This window comes from Podarcis tiliguerta (assembly GCF_965153285.1).
Source record: "Podarcis tiliguerta genome assembly, chromosome: 17".
NCBI lineage: Eukaryota > Metazoa > Chordata > Lepidosauria > Squamata > Lacertidae > Podarcis > Podarcis tiliguerta.
This window is the reverse complement of record NC_139550.1, coordinates 31,369,393-31,384,929: the sequence shown is the minus strand read 5'-3', so window position 1 is coordinate 31,384,929 and position 15,537 is coordinate 31,369,393. Positions and strand designations below refer to the sequence as shown.

The window sequence follows — 15,537 nt, the reverse complement described above, 5'->3', positions numbered from 1 at the left end:
TAAAAAATACAACAACGACATAACAATAGAAACAAGCTCAGCAGATTAAAAAAAACCTAAACGGAGTTTGTCATGTCATGTGCTAGGGAAGACAAAAGCTTTTCAGAACAGAAACATTTACACTAATTGGTAGAACATAGTAAAGGAGGAGTCCTACTGAACCTTCTGGGATCCGGTCATTTGAAGCTGCCTTATATGGAGTCTGGCCATTTGCCCATCTAGGACACAGTGCTGTCTTCTCTGATTGGCAATGGCTCTCTAGGGTCTCCAGTAGACTTCTTTCTGAGCAATGTCACTTGATATGCCTTTAAGTGAAGCTGCTTCAGTTGAGCTTGGTACCTTCTACATGCAAGGCATAAGCTTTGTCACTCAGCTACAGCTTCTTACAAATTGCCCATCAGCTTTAAGCTGATAAGGAACCCAGGTGAGCAGCCAATATGATGGTTGCTAAGCCTGTCATGGGGGTGGGAGGCTGGTCGACAAGGGCCCTGGTGACATGTTTGCACAGAAGGCTATCTTTCCTTGTGCCCACTCCACAACTCCCTGCCCTCTGCAGCAAAGGGATAGCTCTCCTTCATGATGAGCAGGTGAGATTCTCTGCAACTACCTTGCTCCCCAGAGGTGTTTGGATTGTTAGCATCACTGACAGAACCCTCTTCAGCGCCAGCTGCATCTTGGCAACTGCTCTAACCTTCTCACTTGAAACTGAAAGTGATTTCCCAGGCCTCTGCTGGGTGGATGGTAAGGGGTTCCTGCTGACAGTCCTCTCTCCTTGATTTCCCTCTTGGAGTTTCCCTTTAAAGGACCCTGTTGATTGCCTCTCTTCCTACAGGAAAGCAAAAAATGTGTGAGAAGAAGGTGGGTGGGCGTGGTTGGTTTTGGTTCCTCTCATCTGCAGCGCAAGCTGTGTGGTTTGCAGATCTCCCCAGTGGAATAGGCCCGGCACAGCTATAAATCACCGGACGTGGATACAAAACCGTTACCTAGTTATGCGTGTGTGTGTGTCTCTCTCCCTCCCTCCCTCCCTCCCTCCGCTGAGACTAACTGTAATCTTCTCTTCTCTCTCACCCTCCATCAGAAATGGCGATGCTGCTGAAAATGAGCAGATGCCCACAAGACACAGCACGATACCTCCTGAGTGCAAATGAGGTAGGGGGCTTCAACTGAAAACCAATCCTCTTCCCTCAGTTGTGGCAAATGTCCCCACCCACTTGAAAGCCGGGGAGGGGGGGAAGATAGAGGGGCTGGAGGGGCAGAGGTCGGGACTCAGGGGGTGCCAGAGATGGCATCTGTTTAAAATGGTTCACATTGATCCTCCGAGTGGCTAGAAGCTCAGCTGCAGGGCGCCAGAATGGTGGGAAGCAGTGAATTTTGCAGATGAGAGAGCTTGACATTTTTTGCTGGCTGCTTTCTCTTTGCTCTGCACAGGAGTTCCTCTGGCAGGTGGAAGTTGGCAGGGCGAGGGTGGGGAGGGAGGGAGATCTGTTGATCTGAGGAATCACAGGGCTACACAGGCTCAGAGGATTGAAGCGACCGTCCACAGGGAAGCTAGATGGGGAAAACAGATGTTGGTTTTTGGTGAAAGGATGCTGCTATGTGTAACCCTCCTCAACAGTCTGACCAATGTTGCATAGCAAAGCAGAGGGCAGGGCAAGAAGGAGGAGCAGGGCGACATACCTCTAAAGATGCTTCCAAGTAACAGAAAGAGAGAGGGAGAGAGTTTTCAAAACAAAAGCTCTCCAGAGGTCCAATAGGCTGTTGCTGCTGGAACATGACTCCTGGGTGCTGATCTCAGTTTGGCAAGGTGTATGTCTGTGGAAGAGAGCAGCGGGGAGCCTTGTTTTCATTCCTTTCTCAACCACAGCTCAGAATGTGGCGTATGATCTACTGAGTACATGTGAAAAGGATCTAGGAGTCTTGGTTGACCACAAACTTGACATGAGCCAACAGTGTGATGTGGCAGCTAAAAAAGCCAATGCAATTCTGGGCTGCATCAATAGGAATATAGCATCTTGATCAAGGGAAGTAATAGTGCCACTGTATTCTGCTCTGGTCAGACCTCACCTGGAGTACTGTGTCCAGTTCTGGGCACCACAGTTCAAGAAGGACACTGACAAACTGGAACGTGTCCAGAGGAGGGCAACCAAAATGGTCAAAGGCCTGGAAACGATGCCTTATGAGGAACGGCTAAGGGAGCTGGGCATGTTTAGCCTGGAGAAGAGGAGGTTAAGGGGTGATATGATAGCCATGTTCAAATATATAAAAGGATGTCACATAGAGGAGGGAGAAAGGTTGTTTTCTGCTGCTCCAGAGAAGCGGACACGGAGCAATGGATCCAAACTACAAGAAAGAAGATTCCACCTAAACATTAGGAAGAACTTCCTGACAGTAAGAGCTGTTCGACAGTGGAATTTGCTGCCAAGGAGTGTGGTGGAGTCTCCTTCTTTGGAGGTCTTTAAGCAGAGGCTTGATAACCATATGTCAGGAGTGCTCTGATGGTGTTTCCTGCTTGGCAGGGGGTTGGACTCGATGGCCCTTGTGGTCTCTTCCAACTCTATGATTCTATGATACAGGAAGAGGCTACTTTTGGAGGGAAGTCACATGATAATAGGGAAGGACGTTTCGGGGTGCAGGACTTCTGGAATGCACTCCTGAGTCTGGGGTGATTGTTCTCTTGTGGTTTAAATGAGTACTTACAGGGGAAGGGGCAAAGATCTGCGAAAGGCCCTGTGTTCTGACCTACAGCCATGGTCTCTCTTCCTTCCCAGTTCAGTTCCTTGGGTGAGAAGGAACTGCATGATGGGCCATGGAGAAGGACAATATGGTCCAGCAGTTTCAGAATCACGGCTTGGTGGAAGAGCTATGTTCAAATCCCACTTGCAGAACTACTTTGGCAGCCTGTTTTCCAACCTGCCTCGGTTTTCCCATTTGTGGAAATGGGAACAAAGCACCCATTGCCTTCCGCAGCATGGGGAAATTGAGTGTATTGCAGCAGAACTGTTTGGTTTCTTCTTGAAGTGCTATATAAATAGTGATAGCAATTGGCTGGTAGTAGGACTAAGGTGATGTTGTGTAGGCACTATGGTAAAGGATGGGGAAGGGGAGCCAGAAGCCACACACCCTGAGTATGAAGCAAGATATTCCATTATGTACTCAAGGGTGCGGTTGTTTAAAAGTGTGGCACTTAATGTAACAACTTCATGGTGAGAACCAGCACCTATTTTTCTAGAAAAAGAAGCCCTGACTGCAGGTCTGCAGATCTGGTAGAATCAGAGGTCAGTGCCAGCCAGGCTAGATTCATTATGGCTCTTTCAACAATTAACCTTCTGCTCTTTGAGGGAAGACTTTGATGGGGGCGGGCAGTGCCTTTCCATTTTTGGGTTTGTACAATTTGGTCTGGTGATTTTGGCAAACAGTGAGGCCCTCTTTCAGACCCACTTAGCGGTAGGTTGAATGACAAGCAAGGGTGGTCATATTGGAATAAACTCAGAGATTTCCAAGGTCATTGGGTACTGGAAGGTAAATAATACAAGCAAGAGATGATAGAAATATGTATGCGTGGCCTGTAGAAGAGAAAATTGCAGGTAAGGCCATGCTGGCAAAAACAAAATGACAGAACCATGACAGAATAATTGTACAGCAGACCTACTGAGAACATGATTTCAAAGGCTTAATACGGTAGAACTACTAGAAACCAAATCAGCACATGGTTGTTGTTCTGCAAAGAACTAGAGATCATACTGTACAAATCTTGCTAATGTTCTGCCACAGATTTTTCTGTATGCAGCCCATCTACAACGGCTGCAGGGAAGAACCGGGATGTGCCCTCCTGCCGACTCCTTGTAAATAAAAAGGAATAGTGTAATCTAGTTCTACCCAAATCAAAACAATAACAAGTCAAAGAAAGAAAGAAAGGCTGAGACAAGTTAAAGTAAAAACACAGGCCAGTTCTAAAGATCAAAAATGCTAGTGCTTGCCAATCCTTGAACAAGCAACTGAGCTTACAAATAGCCACGTTTTTAGCTCATCAAACTGAACAGCAACAAACAACACACTGAAAAGACAAAAAAAGAAAGAGCCACCCTAAAACAAGCCTACCAACAAATTTCTGGGACACGTTTGCAAACAGACGACCTCGCCTGGTGAAACACGGCAGTACCAAGGCCAATGGAAAAGTGACAAGAGGCACACACAGAGATGAAAACACACACATCCCCCTTGCTGAAATTAGAAATTCTGCAGTCCCTGCAATTCCACATGCTCACCTCCAGTTTGGTGAATACTTGTGTCCAGGACATTATCCGGGATCAAAATTTGGCAGCAAAATTCTGACGCTGTAAGAGAAATTAGTCAATTGCAAGATTAGGAAAGGGCTGTTAAGGGCAATCCCCAAGTCTGGATGGTTCTCATGCACTCTAACAAAGTACACTGATGGTGGGGGGCATGGCACCAAGGGCATGCAGAAGATCCAGGTTCAATCCTCAGGATCTTCAGGTAGGACAAGGAATGATCCCACCCCTCTGAGTGATGCTGCAAGTCAATATTGAGCTAGATGGATTCAATCAATGGTGTTTCCTACACTTCCATATTTTTATTGGAGTGCAGAGGTTAAGGGGCTGGGGAACCCTTGCTTCACATGGAGCCAAGAGAAGTGTATTTACACTACAGATTTCAATGGGTTCAATAGCTATTCCCTCGCCATGGGGAACCCTGGGAATGATAGTTTTGTGTGAGGGGGGTTAGCAACTTGCCCCCAAGAGGGAAATCATCATCATCTTCACCAAACTACAATTTTCAAGATTATTTAAGGGAAGACCGAGAAATTGCTTGAGGGTGGGCTTCTGCTGGGGGGAGCTGTCCAGGCAGGTAGGATCCTTAAGCAGTAGCTGCCCAGTCTGCCCCCCCCTTAGTTTATGGTTACCAGATTTTTTTCAATGAATCCGGGGACGTTTTTATTTTTTTTAAGCTGAGTACAACAGGGAGTCAGTAGTGGGGATGGTGAGGCAAAAGACCCTGGGCCCAAGCACACATGCATATTGTATAAAGGTGCAAAGCCCTTCTTTTGCACCCTGTGAAACATAAATGCGCAGAGTTTTTTAAAAACTGGGCAATGGCCGCCCACCCGCAACTCCCGAGCCTCCCCCGATCAGTCAAAACAAAGGGGGAAGGGGGCAGGAAAATCTGTACCGCCAGACGTCCTCAGTTCCCCTTCGGCAGCAGGGGCAGTCAACAGCCCGGAGCCATTTTTCCTCACTGGAAGTCCCCATAGGATGTGTTGTGCACAAGATACATCATACGGGGACTTCCAGCAAGGAAAAATGGTGGGCACCATGGCAGCGAGCAGCTCCTGAAGCCAGCCAGAGCCAACTGCGCTACCAGGCTGGCTCTGGGCTGCTGTGGCTGCTGCTGCCATGTTTCCCAGGGACAGATTTGCAAATCTGGGGACATTCCGGGGACAGAATTTGTCCGGGGACAGATTTGCAAATCTGGGGGACTGTCCCTGGGAACTGGGTACGTCTGGTAACCCTACCTTAATTCTAATATGCCTGAATGGATTCTCAGGTGCGCAGCGCATCTCTGGGATACTTGCTAGAGTAGGGAAATAATAATGTTCAGGACATCTGTGACAAAAAAATATTCTCAGTTATATATTTTAAAAAAACAAAGCCAAGTTCAGACTTGTCTCAGGCAGACGAACCGCTATCAGGTATGTTTCATTTAGAAGCCCTCAATGTTCGAGTAACTGTGGGTCTCTTTATAACAGAAGGAGCTCAGTTGTTTTTTAGTTGGATGAGTAATTCTGTCTGGGGTTTACCAAGCTGGTGCCAAGAGATCACCCAGGACACTAGAGTCTAAGTTGAACATTGCAGGAATATGGTACCTGATTGGGTATGATATGCCATTAAATAACTCAGTTGTGTGAGCCGGGATGTGCAGCTCCCAATCTAATGCTTTTACATGCAAAATGGGCAAACACAAGTTCAGTTGTGAGGACCAGTGGCGTAGCGTGGGTTGTCAGCACCCGGGGCAAGGCAAGTAATTTGCGCCCCCTAACCCGTGGATTTGCGCCCCCTAACCCTAACCCCCAGATGTTGCGCCCGGTCCGGCTGGCCCCCCCTGCACCCCCCACGCTACGCCACTGGTGAGGACAGCAATTTTTTAGTTCCCTGACCTAGCTGTGAACACTTGCTTACTCCACGATCACCATCTTGCCCACTGATTCTTGAATACCAGGGAATCAACTTTCAGCTTCAGATCTAATCGTGGTTCCCTTGTGAGAGATGTCTGCCCTTTCTCCCTTTGGCCAATTCAGCATGCATGTATGGGCACCACCTCAAAGCCCTGCAAGAGAACCGAAGTCTAGAATATACATTCTGGATTTCAGTTGGAGCAATTTCATTTGCAACCAGAATCAGTTTACCTGGCATGGCTGGCTCTTATTCCAAGTGTCCCTTGCCAATATTGCAGAGGATGTTGGAGGACAACTAAAGAATTGTCCACCACTGGGTGTGCTCAGCACAGCATCCTCTTCGATGCTGCAGGGATGCTGCTGTGGGGGGCAAGTTGTGGATCCCATGCAGCCTTACATGATCTGATAGTTCTGCTCCAGCACTTTCTTCATTGTTCCAAGGAAGCTAGTGTGTGTGTGTGTGTGGAGGGGGGGTCTTCTCTCTCTCTCTCTTAGAATAATAGAATTTCAGAGTTGGAAGGGACCCGAGGGTCATCTAGCCCAACCCGCTGCAATGCAGGGATTTTTTTTTTGCCCAACGTGGTGCTTGAACCCACGACCCTGAGATTAAGAGTTGCCATGCTGTACTGTCGGAGCTATCCCAGCTCTTTCCTCCTCCTTCCACCATCTCCCTTATCTCCCCCCACTCCGCTTTCTGGGGCAGGATGCGCGAGAGATTTCTCTACCACCTGTTCTATGCGCCTTCTATGGCGCCTTCCTCGCTTTATCTCCTCCCTGGGCTGGTGGGTGGTCTAAATGCCCGTCTGAACGGGCGTCTGCAGCGGGGCGCGGGGCGGGGAAGGGTTCACCATCGGAAGATAAAGGAAAGGGAGAAGAAGCAAAGATTCAGAGGGGGGCGCTTCGTCTTCTCTCCTTCGCGCATTTCGTTTTGCCCATCGTTACCTCCCCACGCAGCCTCTCCACCGTGTGTGTGTGTGTGGGGGGGGGTTCTAAGCGGAGCAGGGAGGAGCGCGCCTCCGTGATGGCTCGCCGCCGCCAGCCAATGAGCGGGGGCCCTGTCAGTCTTGGGGGGGGGGGCTCATAAAAGCTTCTGGCCCGGCAGGTGGGGGGCCACTGAGGGGCTGCGCGGGCGGCGGAGCGAGCCCAGCTGCGGCGGCCGGGGCCCCCGACGGACTAGCGCCTTGCTCGCGGCCAAGGACAGGCCCCGAGGGGGGGCCCGGAGAAGAGAGCGCCCGCCCATCCCCCTCTCCCCCCCCCTCGCCAAAATCCCCGGGTGTAAATAGTCAAGGGCGTTTAAAGGACCATTGTGTGAATCTCCGCGAGTCGCTCGCCTCCCGTCCGTCCCTCCTCCGTTTCCCCCCCTTTTTAATTTCCCCCCTTAAAAAAAAATAATCCGCCCATTTCTCTCTCTCTCTCTCGTTCTACTCCCCCCCCCCTCCCGCGTTCTTTTCTTTTTCTGTTTTCTCCGCTCCGTCCTCCTTTCCTTTTAACATTCCTCACGGCTCCCTTCTCCGGGCTAAATCCCGCTTCGACGCCCATCCTTTCTCCTTTCCCTCTTCTTCCGTTCCTTCCCCGCCTCCCTTCTCCTCGCGAGGGAAGCTGTTTTTATAAAAAGAAGGGTTTTTCTCCCCTCCGCTTCTCCCCCGCCCCCCCGGGACAGCAATTTATCCTCGCTTCCTCCCTCCCCCCCACCTCACCCGGACGGTCCCCCCCCCTTATTTTGTATGCGCCACCGTCGCCGGGGGGTCCAACTCGCCATCGATCGGGAAGGCAAGGCGACCCCCGCCCCGCACCCGGGGCCAATCCGTTCCGACCCGCCCCACCCGAGGAGGAGGAGGAGGAGGAAGAAGAAGGGGGCGAAGAAGCCCGATTCTAGAGCCGTCCACGGAGCCGCCGCCGCCGCCGCTGCCCGGCAGGATCCCGGCGCGCCCTAAGCATGGTCACTGTAGGTATTTCGCGGCTCCGGCGCTCCTTTGTATGCTTCGGGGGCGGCGGCGGGCTGGATGGATAAACGGGGGAAGGGGGAAATGTAGCGGAGACGGCGCACCGGAGAGCCCTGCCCCTCCCCGCTGCTCGTTCGGGGGAGCTTTGGCCTTGAACGGGGAGGTGAAAGAGAAGGCGAAATCTCTGCCGCGGTGGCTCTCCGCGGGCGCATTCGCCCCCTTCGCCAGGGACACGCGCGCGCGCAAGGGGGGCTCTTTGGAGACCCGGGAGACAGAAAGGATCCATACGACGCCCTTCCACCCCGAACCGCCCAGTTGAAAGATTGCGGGCGGCCGGAGAAGGGCTAAAGAGCGTGTTCACACGAACACACCCACACACACGTATCTGGATTGTGTCCGCTATAGTACATTGTGCAGGTCGGAGAGAAGGGCGAGCCTCCCTCGGGTTTTCCTTGGGGAGGGTGTGCGTATTCGAGTGCATGGCCGAAGCGGAGCTAGCTGCGTCTCGGAGGACGATGGAATCGACCATAACACACCAAAGCATCTATTATAATAGGGGGGGGGGTTCCTATGCGTGTGGGTTTTTTTCTTCCTTGGAGGGGAAGGGAGGGACGGTTATGCAGATACAACAGTCCTTTCCTGCACGCATCCATCACCGTGGAGGTCGTGCAAGAAGGGGAGAGAAGGACATTTTGCGCTCCCCCCCCCACGTTGCCTCCGCAGGGTGGCCCAGCTTAAGCCCGATTTCTAGCTCAGCGGTTTGCAATTTTGGATGCAACCCGACGGGTTTCTGGAGAGATCCGAGACATATTGCGCGTAGGAATTGGGAGGGGAGGCGGTGTCTGGGCGTTTTGTGCGCCTCGGTCGCTTCGGGGTGTGTCTCTCTCGAGCTGGCCGCGGGCAACCGTTGGTGCTTCGTGCACGTCTGGCTGCCGCCATGCAGGCGCGCGTAAGGCACGCCGCTTTCTCGGCTGGGTGGGATCGCCGCCCGCGGGCCACCTCGTGCTCGACGGGGCCGGGAAGGCGCGCGGTGGCCCTCTCCGCATGCCGCCCTCGGGCGCGCATCTCCAAGCTGCTCCTCGGAGCTGCAGCAGCCCGCTGCCTCCGCCAACGGTGCTTTGGAGAGGGGGAGGGCAAGCGGCGAAATGAAAGCGATCCGGCTTGCCACGGGACGGGCGGGGGAGCCGACGATGCTGTTGCAAGGGGGCTTCGTCTATCTAGAATCTGCATTTCTCCGCTGCTGCCGCCGCCGCCGCCCCTCTGCACGCAAGCGGGGGAGGGACGCGCCGCCCTCCTTGGCGCGTTGCATTTTGTTGCGCGCTTGCAAATGCCATCCTTTTGAAAAGCAGCATCGCGCTCTCCCGCTCCCCCCCCCCTCCGCAACCTCGTCCTCTCTCCTAGAGAGACGTTCCCATCTGGGCCCCACCCCACCCACCGACCCACCCACCCCCCGCGAGCTGGAGAGCGAGTCTGCAGGCAGGGGGATTGCAGGCGAACAAAAGGAGCTGGCGGCAGCATTTCAGGGAGGGGTTTAAGTGCCTCCCCCGACGCACAATCGGCTTGTACTGAGGCTGTTGCAATTGCTGCCAGGAGGAGGAGGAGGAGGAGACGGGGTGGAAATGCGGAAAAGGGATGGAGGGGACGCGCGCGTGTCTCAGGCGGCGGGAGAATAGGGGTGTGAGATGGCGAGGTTTGGGTGAGCAGCAGGGAGGAAGGTGGCGAGACCCAGCGGGCTCCGTGCGTGTGTGTATGCGCGTGCAAGGGAAGCATGGCATGGGTGGGTCTGTGACCAGACTTCCCTCTGTGCAATATGCGCCTGGTTGCAGGTAGGCGGGGTGGGGGCAGATATGAGTGCCTGCTTATGCCACATTTAGGGTTTAAAAAGGCGGGGACCACCGTAAGGGGAAAGCAGCCTTTGTAGATGACACAAAGCCATTTTGACCTTGTAGCGATTGCTCAGTTGTGCACTCCTGCCGTACTGCAATGTGCACCCCACCCTCTGGGAAGCATGGGCATGGAGGGAGAAAGGAGTGGGGTGTGTGTGTAGGGCTGGAGTGGTGGCTTAGATGCATGTGTGCTTTCTTTCTGTAATAGCTGTATGCACCGCATCTCACTTGTGGGTGTAAAGGCAGGAAGGGGGGTGGTAGAGAGGGAGAGAAAAGCCACAGGGTCAGCAATGCAGCAGAGAGAGAGAGAGAGAGATGGAGAGGAGGGGGAACTGGGTTCTTAAAGTTACAGTGCAAGAAAATGGCAGCTTGAATAGCCTTTCCCCACTCCCGCAGGCAGGTTAAAGGGTCGACTTCTGCACTGGGGAGGCTAATCTGTGCCAAGGCTGGGCATGCTGTTTCTGCAGGCAGTTTGGATGGGGATCTGTGGGGCCTGGAGCAGGAGGGGGAAGGCCTTAGCTTGACACCAGACAGGTTGAGCCACCATCCCTAATTCCTGGTGAAACTCCAGCAATCTCCACAATATCCATTACAGGGCAGAAAAGAGAGACAACAACCCTTCACACCCTGGTTTAGATTTTGAGGCGTTTTGTGAGGGAAAGGGAGAGGGAGAGAGACCTGCAATAGCCAGTTCTACATTTGGCTAGTGGCAGTATTGTCTTCACAAACGTGGTTACCAACACCATATTTAAAATAAGCAGCGCTGTTGTGATGCCTTCGTGTGGGTGTCCATATGATGTCTAGTTATTAATTACATTTGCCCTACAAAAAGCTTATAGCATCATAAATCAGTTTCCAAGACTTCTAGTTGTCTTTTGTTCCATCAGACTGTCACAGCTGCCCCCTTGGGATTTGGCTAACAAAATCTTAAATTGGTTGATCTTCCTCTTATGTAAGGCCATTGCTGTTTCCACTTCACAGATGGTTAAACTGAGTCTGGCTTCTGATCAGCTGGTGGTGACTGGGATTTGAACCCCAAGCCAAGGGCAACCATGCAGTCCATTGGAACCAATTGGCTCCTCTTGGATTTTGTGCTGTGTGTGTTGTTTTTATTTAATATGGAGCTGCATGCTCTGTGTCTTCAGTCAACCTCTGGGTGAATAATTCTATCACCTGGGCTTCCTAAGGCTGTGAGATGAAATACCGATCATGTAGAAACATAGAGTAGCAGGGTCATCTAGTGCAACCCCCCTGCAATGCAGGAACCTCAACTAAAGCATTCATGACAGATGGCCACCCAACCTCTGCTTTAAAACCTCCAGTGAAGGAGCAGAACTAAGATCCTGCAGGGTGCAGCTAAGATGGCCTTGACCAGTACATGGTCTAAGCCTTGTCCTTTAAGCTGGCAAGGAGTGTGCAGTCTGTCAGTCATTCCAAAAGTGCAGTCTGCCAGTCATTCTGCTCTCTCTGTCTCTTCCTTCCTTCTTCCCCTATTCTTTACCACGTATGCTTTCTAAGGCTCTCTGCTGCCCACCTTTAGCTGCCCATCAAAAGACCCCTTTTGGGTCTTTTCTTCCACCTGTCACTTAGGGGCACAAGCCAATCCTGGATCGCTTGGGATGGGAAAGAAAGGCAAAGGGAGAAGGGGAGATCACAGGAGACACAGGAAACAGCTTAGGATGTTTCAGCCTCTTTGCAGGAAGGACTCGCAAGGTTCTTCCTCTGCCCAGGGCCTAATCCCTTCCCACGTCACCCAAAGCTTTTAGTGTGGTGCTAGCAGCCAGGGGCAGGTGGGTGGGGTGGAGCACGAATGCCCCCGAGTAGCAAGTTCAGACAGGAAATTGGCCCTTTGGGGGTTCCATCCCTGTTTCTGCTCAAGGAAGGAGCCAGCCGGCTGGGAGCCAGACCTCCTCGTTTCTGTTAGTCGTTATGCGCAGCTTGGGGAATGGGACTTAATTGTGTTGTGTGAGATGGTCGCAGCTGCTGTGCTTCAACAGTTGGCGTGGCTGAAGCCTGGCCCAGGCTCTGTAAATAAACATGCTGTTTTTCACTCCTCGCTTTCCTTGTTTCTCCACTGTCTTAAGGCGCAAGTGGCAGCAGCCTCGCCATTCTCCCCTCCTCCCTGACCCTAGTAAATCAGGGCTAGAGGGCAGGGAAAGTGTGGCATTCAACTGAGTGCTCCTGTGTCATGGGGTGGGGGAAGAACACAGCAGCTCACAGGGTGAGCCATGTCCATTAATTTCAGTGGGTCTACTCTGGGTAAGACTTGAGCTGAATAAAGTTGACCTTTTCTCAGCGTTGCCAAATGGCTTTCCAATTAGTAGCCAACAAATGACCTTGTCACCTGGGCTGCTTGTGGTTTATATGGCTAGACTACTACACGCCAAAAGTGCACATAATCCTGTGCAATATCTTAGATCTGGTACAAACTGCACGTTCTTGAGAAATTCACCACTGAAATCTTGGAGGGTCTTTCATATAGAAACATGGAGTAGGTATGACTTGGCTGGTTATCCCAGTGTTGTTATCTTACTTCTAGGTTCTATGCATGCCTTGTTATTTCTCCGAAGGCTTCTCCTCCGAATGCTTGGCAAAAACAAAGCAAAAACTACAGAAGTCTACAAAAGCAAATACTTGTTTCAGTGCAAAGTGTGCCAGTTTGGAATTTATTTGTGTGTGTGAAATTTGCACACTGAACCTGGAAACTTGGTGCATAGTATGGATGGATCTGATTATCAGGTGAGGAACCTGTGGCCTTCTGGATGTTGTTGGACTCTGACTCCCATCATCCACAGCCAGTATGGCTAGCAACTAGGGATGATGGGAGTTGTAATCCAACATTTGGAGGGGTTCTTTAGCAGTGTCCCCCATCTTCTGATTAAGACCATCAGGAGTTCACAGGTGACCTGGGCAAGTCGCTTGGAGACAGGAAGGCAGTGCATGCTCCAGTATTAATTTTAACACATCACCTGTAATCAGCATTTGAAATTTGGCAGGTGCATTTTGCACCTGCCTGTCGACCACTTGCGACCAAGTTCAGGAGCCAGGATGTTGCCTGACATCACCATCTGGACGTGCCTGCCTGGGGATCCCTGGATCTTGACTGTTTTCACACACTAGCAACACGTCCTGTAGAATTCCTTTATTTTATCTGCATAATCAGATCCGAAAAGTCTTACGGAAAAAAACAAACCTTTGAGCCGTCCGGCCCCCAAATGGCAACTAGGCACTCTGTTTTGGCAACTGTAACCTGGTTTAAGTAACCATTTGGCACCTAGCTTATATATCTGAGTTTCGTAGCACTGGGGAAACCTCCTTGGTGACATTGCAATGGATTTTAGGCTCCACACCTCTTGGATTGCCTAGTATGCCATTGGGTTTTAAGCGTTCCTTGTTTTTCAATAGCCTACTTTGAGCTTTTGGGGCTGGCACTACAGCAACCTGATATATTTGCTGGTCTTCCACTCTTACAACATCTTGATGGTGTTCCACATCCACTCAAAAATATCCACACCTAATAAGGACCCCATGATCATGTGCAGAGATTATGTTCTCTGTGCTTTCTTGAGACATTGTTGTGGTTGCCATTAGCTGTTTTGTGTGATGCATTTTTTATTTTTTATTGTCTTGGGGAGAATGATGTGCCTGTGATTTTCACCTCTCCTTGGGGTTGCTGGTCTTTAATTCAGTTCTTCATGCTCTCTGGTTGTTTCATGCAAGCCCAGGGTGGTGTTTTGGGGTCATTTTTCACTTGGCTTTTGATGATCAGCTTCTCCTGTCTCATCTTTCCAGTGGTTGTGATGGTTCTTGGCAGATGCAGTTTTCTGAGGGTTGTCTTGTTAATTCTAGTCCTGGAACTAGAGTCACAATAGACCATGTAGTCTGGATTGGCCACTCTGTAACTAAACCAAATCCAACAGATGCTCCATTCAGCCTTTCCCTGAAAGGTTTCTACAATTTTTTGTAGCAATATGACACACTTAGAATACTCCAAAGCACTGTGCTTTATATGCTCAATAATATTATAGGCAGCTGGTTCCATTATGCACTAGGAAGTTCTCCCCATTGTGTCTGTGTGTCTTCTAAAGCTACATGCTTATAGGTACTCCATGAATAATTGCAGCCCTTTGTGTTTTGGCATCATTCTCTTGGTGGTTGAAAAGGGCGCTTGTTTCTTCTGACCTTTGGTTGCTATGCTGGGCTTGCATGTGCAGGACTTGCAGTTGCTTCTAGTTAGCCTTTTCCCCTAACTCATCATCTTGCTGTGCCCCTGTTCCAATTGTGCCCCAGAACACATTCCTTTTTGGGGGCAGCCGCCAGGAACTCTTGCAGAAGGGATGCCCTTGCTAACTTTTGTTTGGTGGTACTTCCCTGCAACTTCAAGCCATTCACTCTTCTTGCACCTGGATGCATCACTGGTTGTTCCTTCCCTTCCTTGTCGGTCTTCTAAAGTCCGACTCAAAGCACTCTGGCCCTGCCATTGCTCAAGAGCCTGCCTTCCGTCTTCCGTGGCTTTCAGTCACAACTCATTAAGTTCTGTCCCAGAACATTTCAGATTCAGCACCACGGAAGCTCAGATTCTCAGAATGAAACAAATGACATGAAGATCAAGTTGCTCACATGTGTCTATTTTGCACAATAGGATCTGTGCTCAGGATTTTGGTGTTCAGGATTTATATATGATGCCGAGCAGGGGAACAGAAAGCATGAAGGACATAGAGGGCACCAGGACTACGCAACGGATGGACTGATTGATACCCAACCCTGACCACTGGAAGCTCATTCCACCTCTGGCTTCAGATGTTTAGTTTAACTGGATCCTGCCCACATGGTTTTAAGTGAAAACCTAGAGCCATATTTGCTGCATTAAAAACAACATCTGTGGCAACTGAAAGATGAAAAGAATGAAGAAGGATTATCTTTTCATAGACGAGAGCTGGGGAGGGCAATAAAGCAAATCTGGATCTTCTGATGGATCACTGGATGATTTGCAGCAGAACGACTGGCAAGAGTTTCTGACTCTTAATTGTTAAATAGCAACAACAAAATGGCATCCCTCCAGCCTTCTAAAGTAGGCCAATCCCCTAAGCTGCAGTAACTCACTCCGGTACAGATTTGTATGTTTATGTGCAGATCATCTCAATGCTTGGGTCCCAGTAGACCCTTCCCCTGACCTACCATGGCTCTGGTTGGGCCCTCCCCAGCCAGCCACTATTTTTGCAATTGCCTCTGGTTGGTTCTCCTTAGGATTTGAATAAAAACAACAACAAAGTAGAGCCCACAAGCCTGAGGCCTGCCCTTGCCCTGGGCTTGGAGGCAGTTTAACCAGATGCACAAAGTGTTCTGTACTCCAAGCAAGCACAACACTTTTTATCAGGTTGGCCTCTCATAGCCCCTGAAAGCGGATGCCACAATAAATCCGTGGGTCTTTCAGAGTCTCTTCCAGGGCTTAACTCTCAGGTAAGCGTGCATGGGATCGTAGCCAGAGACTCAAACCTTCAGATTTCAGAAATGTAGG

The 15,537-nt window shown here is 50.7% G+C and overlaps 1 protein-coding gene and 1 long non-coding RNA gene across 7 annotated transcripts in view; one reads left to right on the top strand and one right to left on the bottom strand.

Moving 5' to 3' along the window:
• LOC310668005 overlaps positions 1 to 15,537 on the bottom strand; it is an 86,237-nt gene that overhangs the window by 65,156 nt on the left and 5,544 nt on the right. The gene's annotated exons all lie outside the window — the stretch shown is intronic.
• ELAVL3 (ELAV like RNA binding protein 3) overlaps positions 7,306 to 15,537 on the top strand; it is an 81,728-nt gene continuing 73,496 nt past the window's right edge. For 3 of the 6 annotated variants that reach the window (XM_083420447.1, XM_083420448.1, XM_083420446.1), the window contains exon 1: positions 7,306 to 8,135. In XM_083420447.1, the coding sequence (XP_083276573.1) occupies positions 8,127 to 8,135 (9 nt within the window). In that variant the 5' untranslated portion in view covers positions 7,306 to 8,126. The remainder of the gene's footprint in view (positions 8,136 to 15,537) is intronic. The other 3 variants (XM_083420451.1, XM_083420449.1, XM_083420450.1) reach the window with 2 other exon arrangements.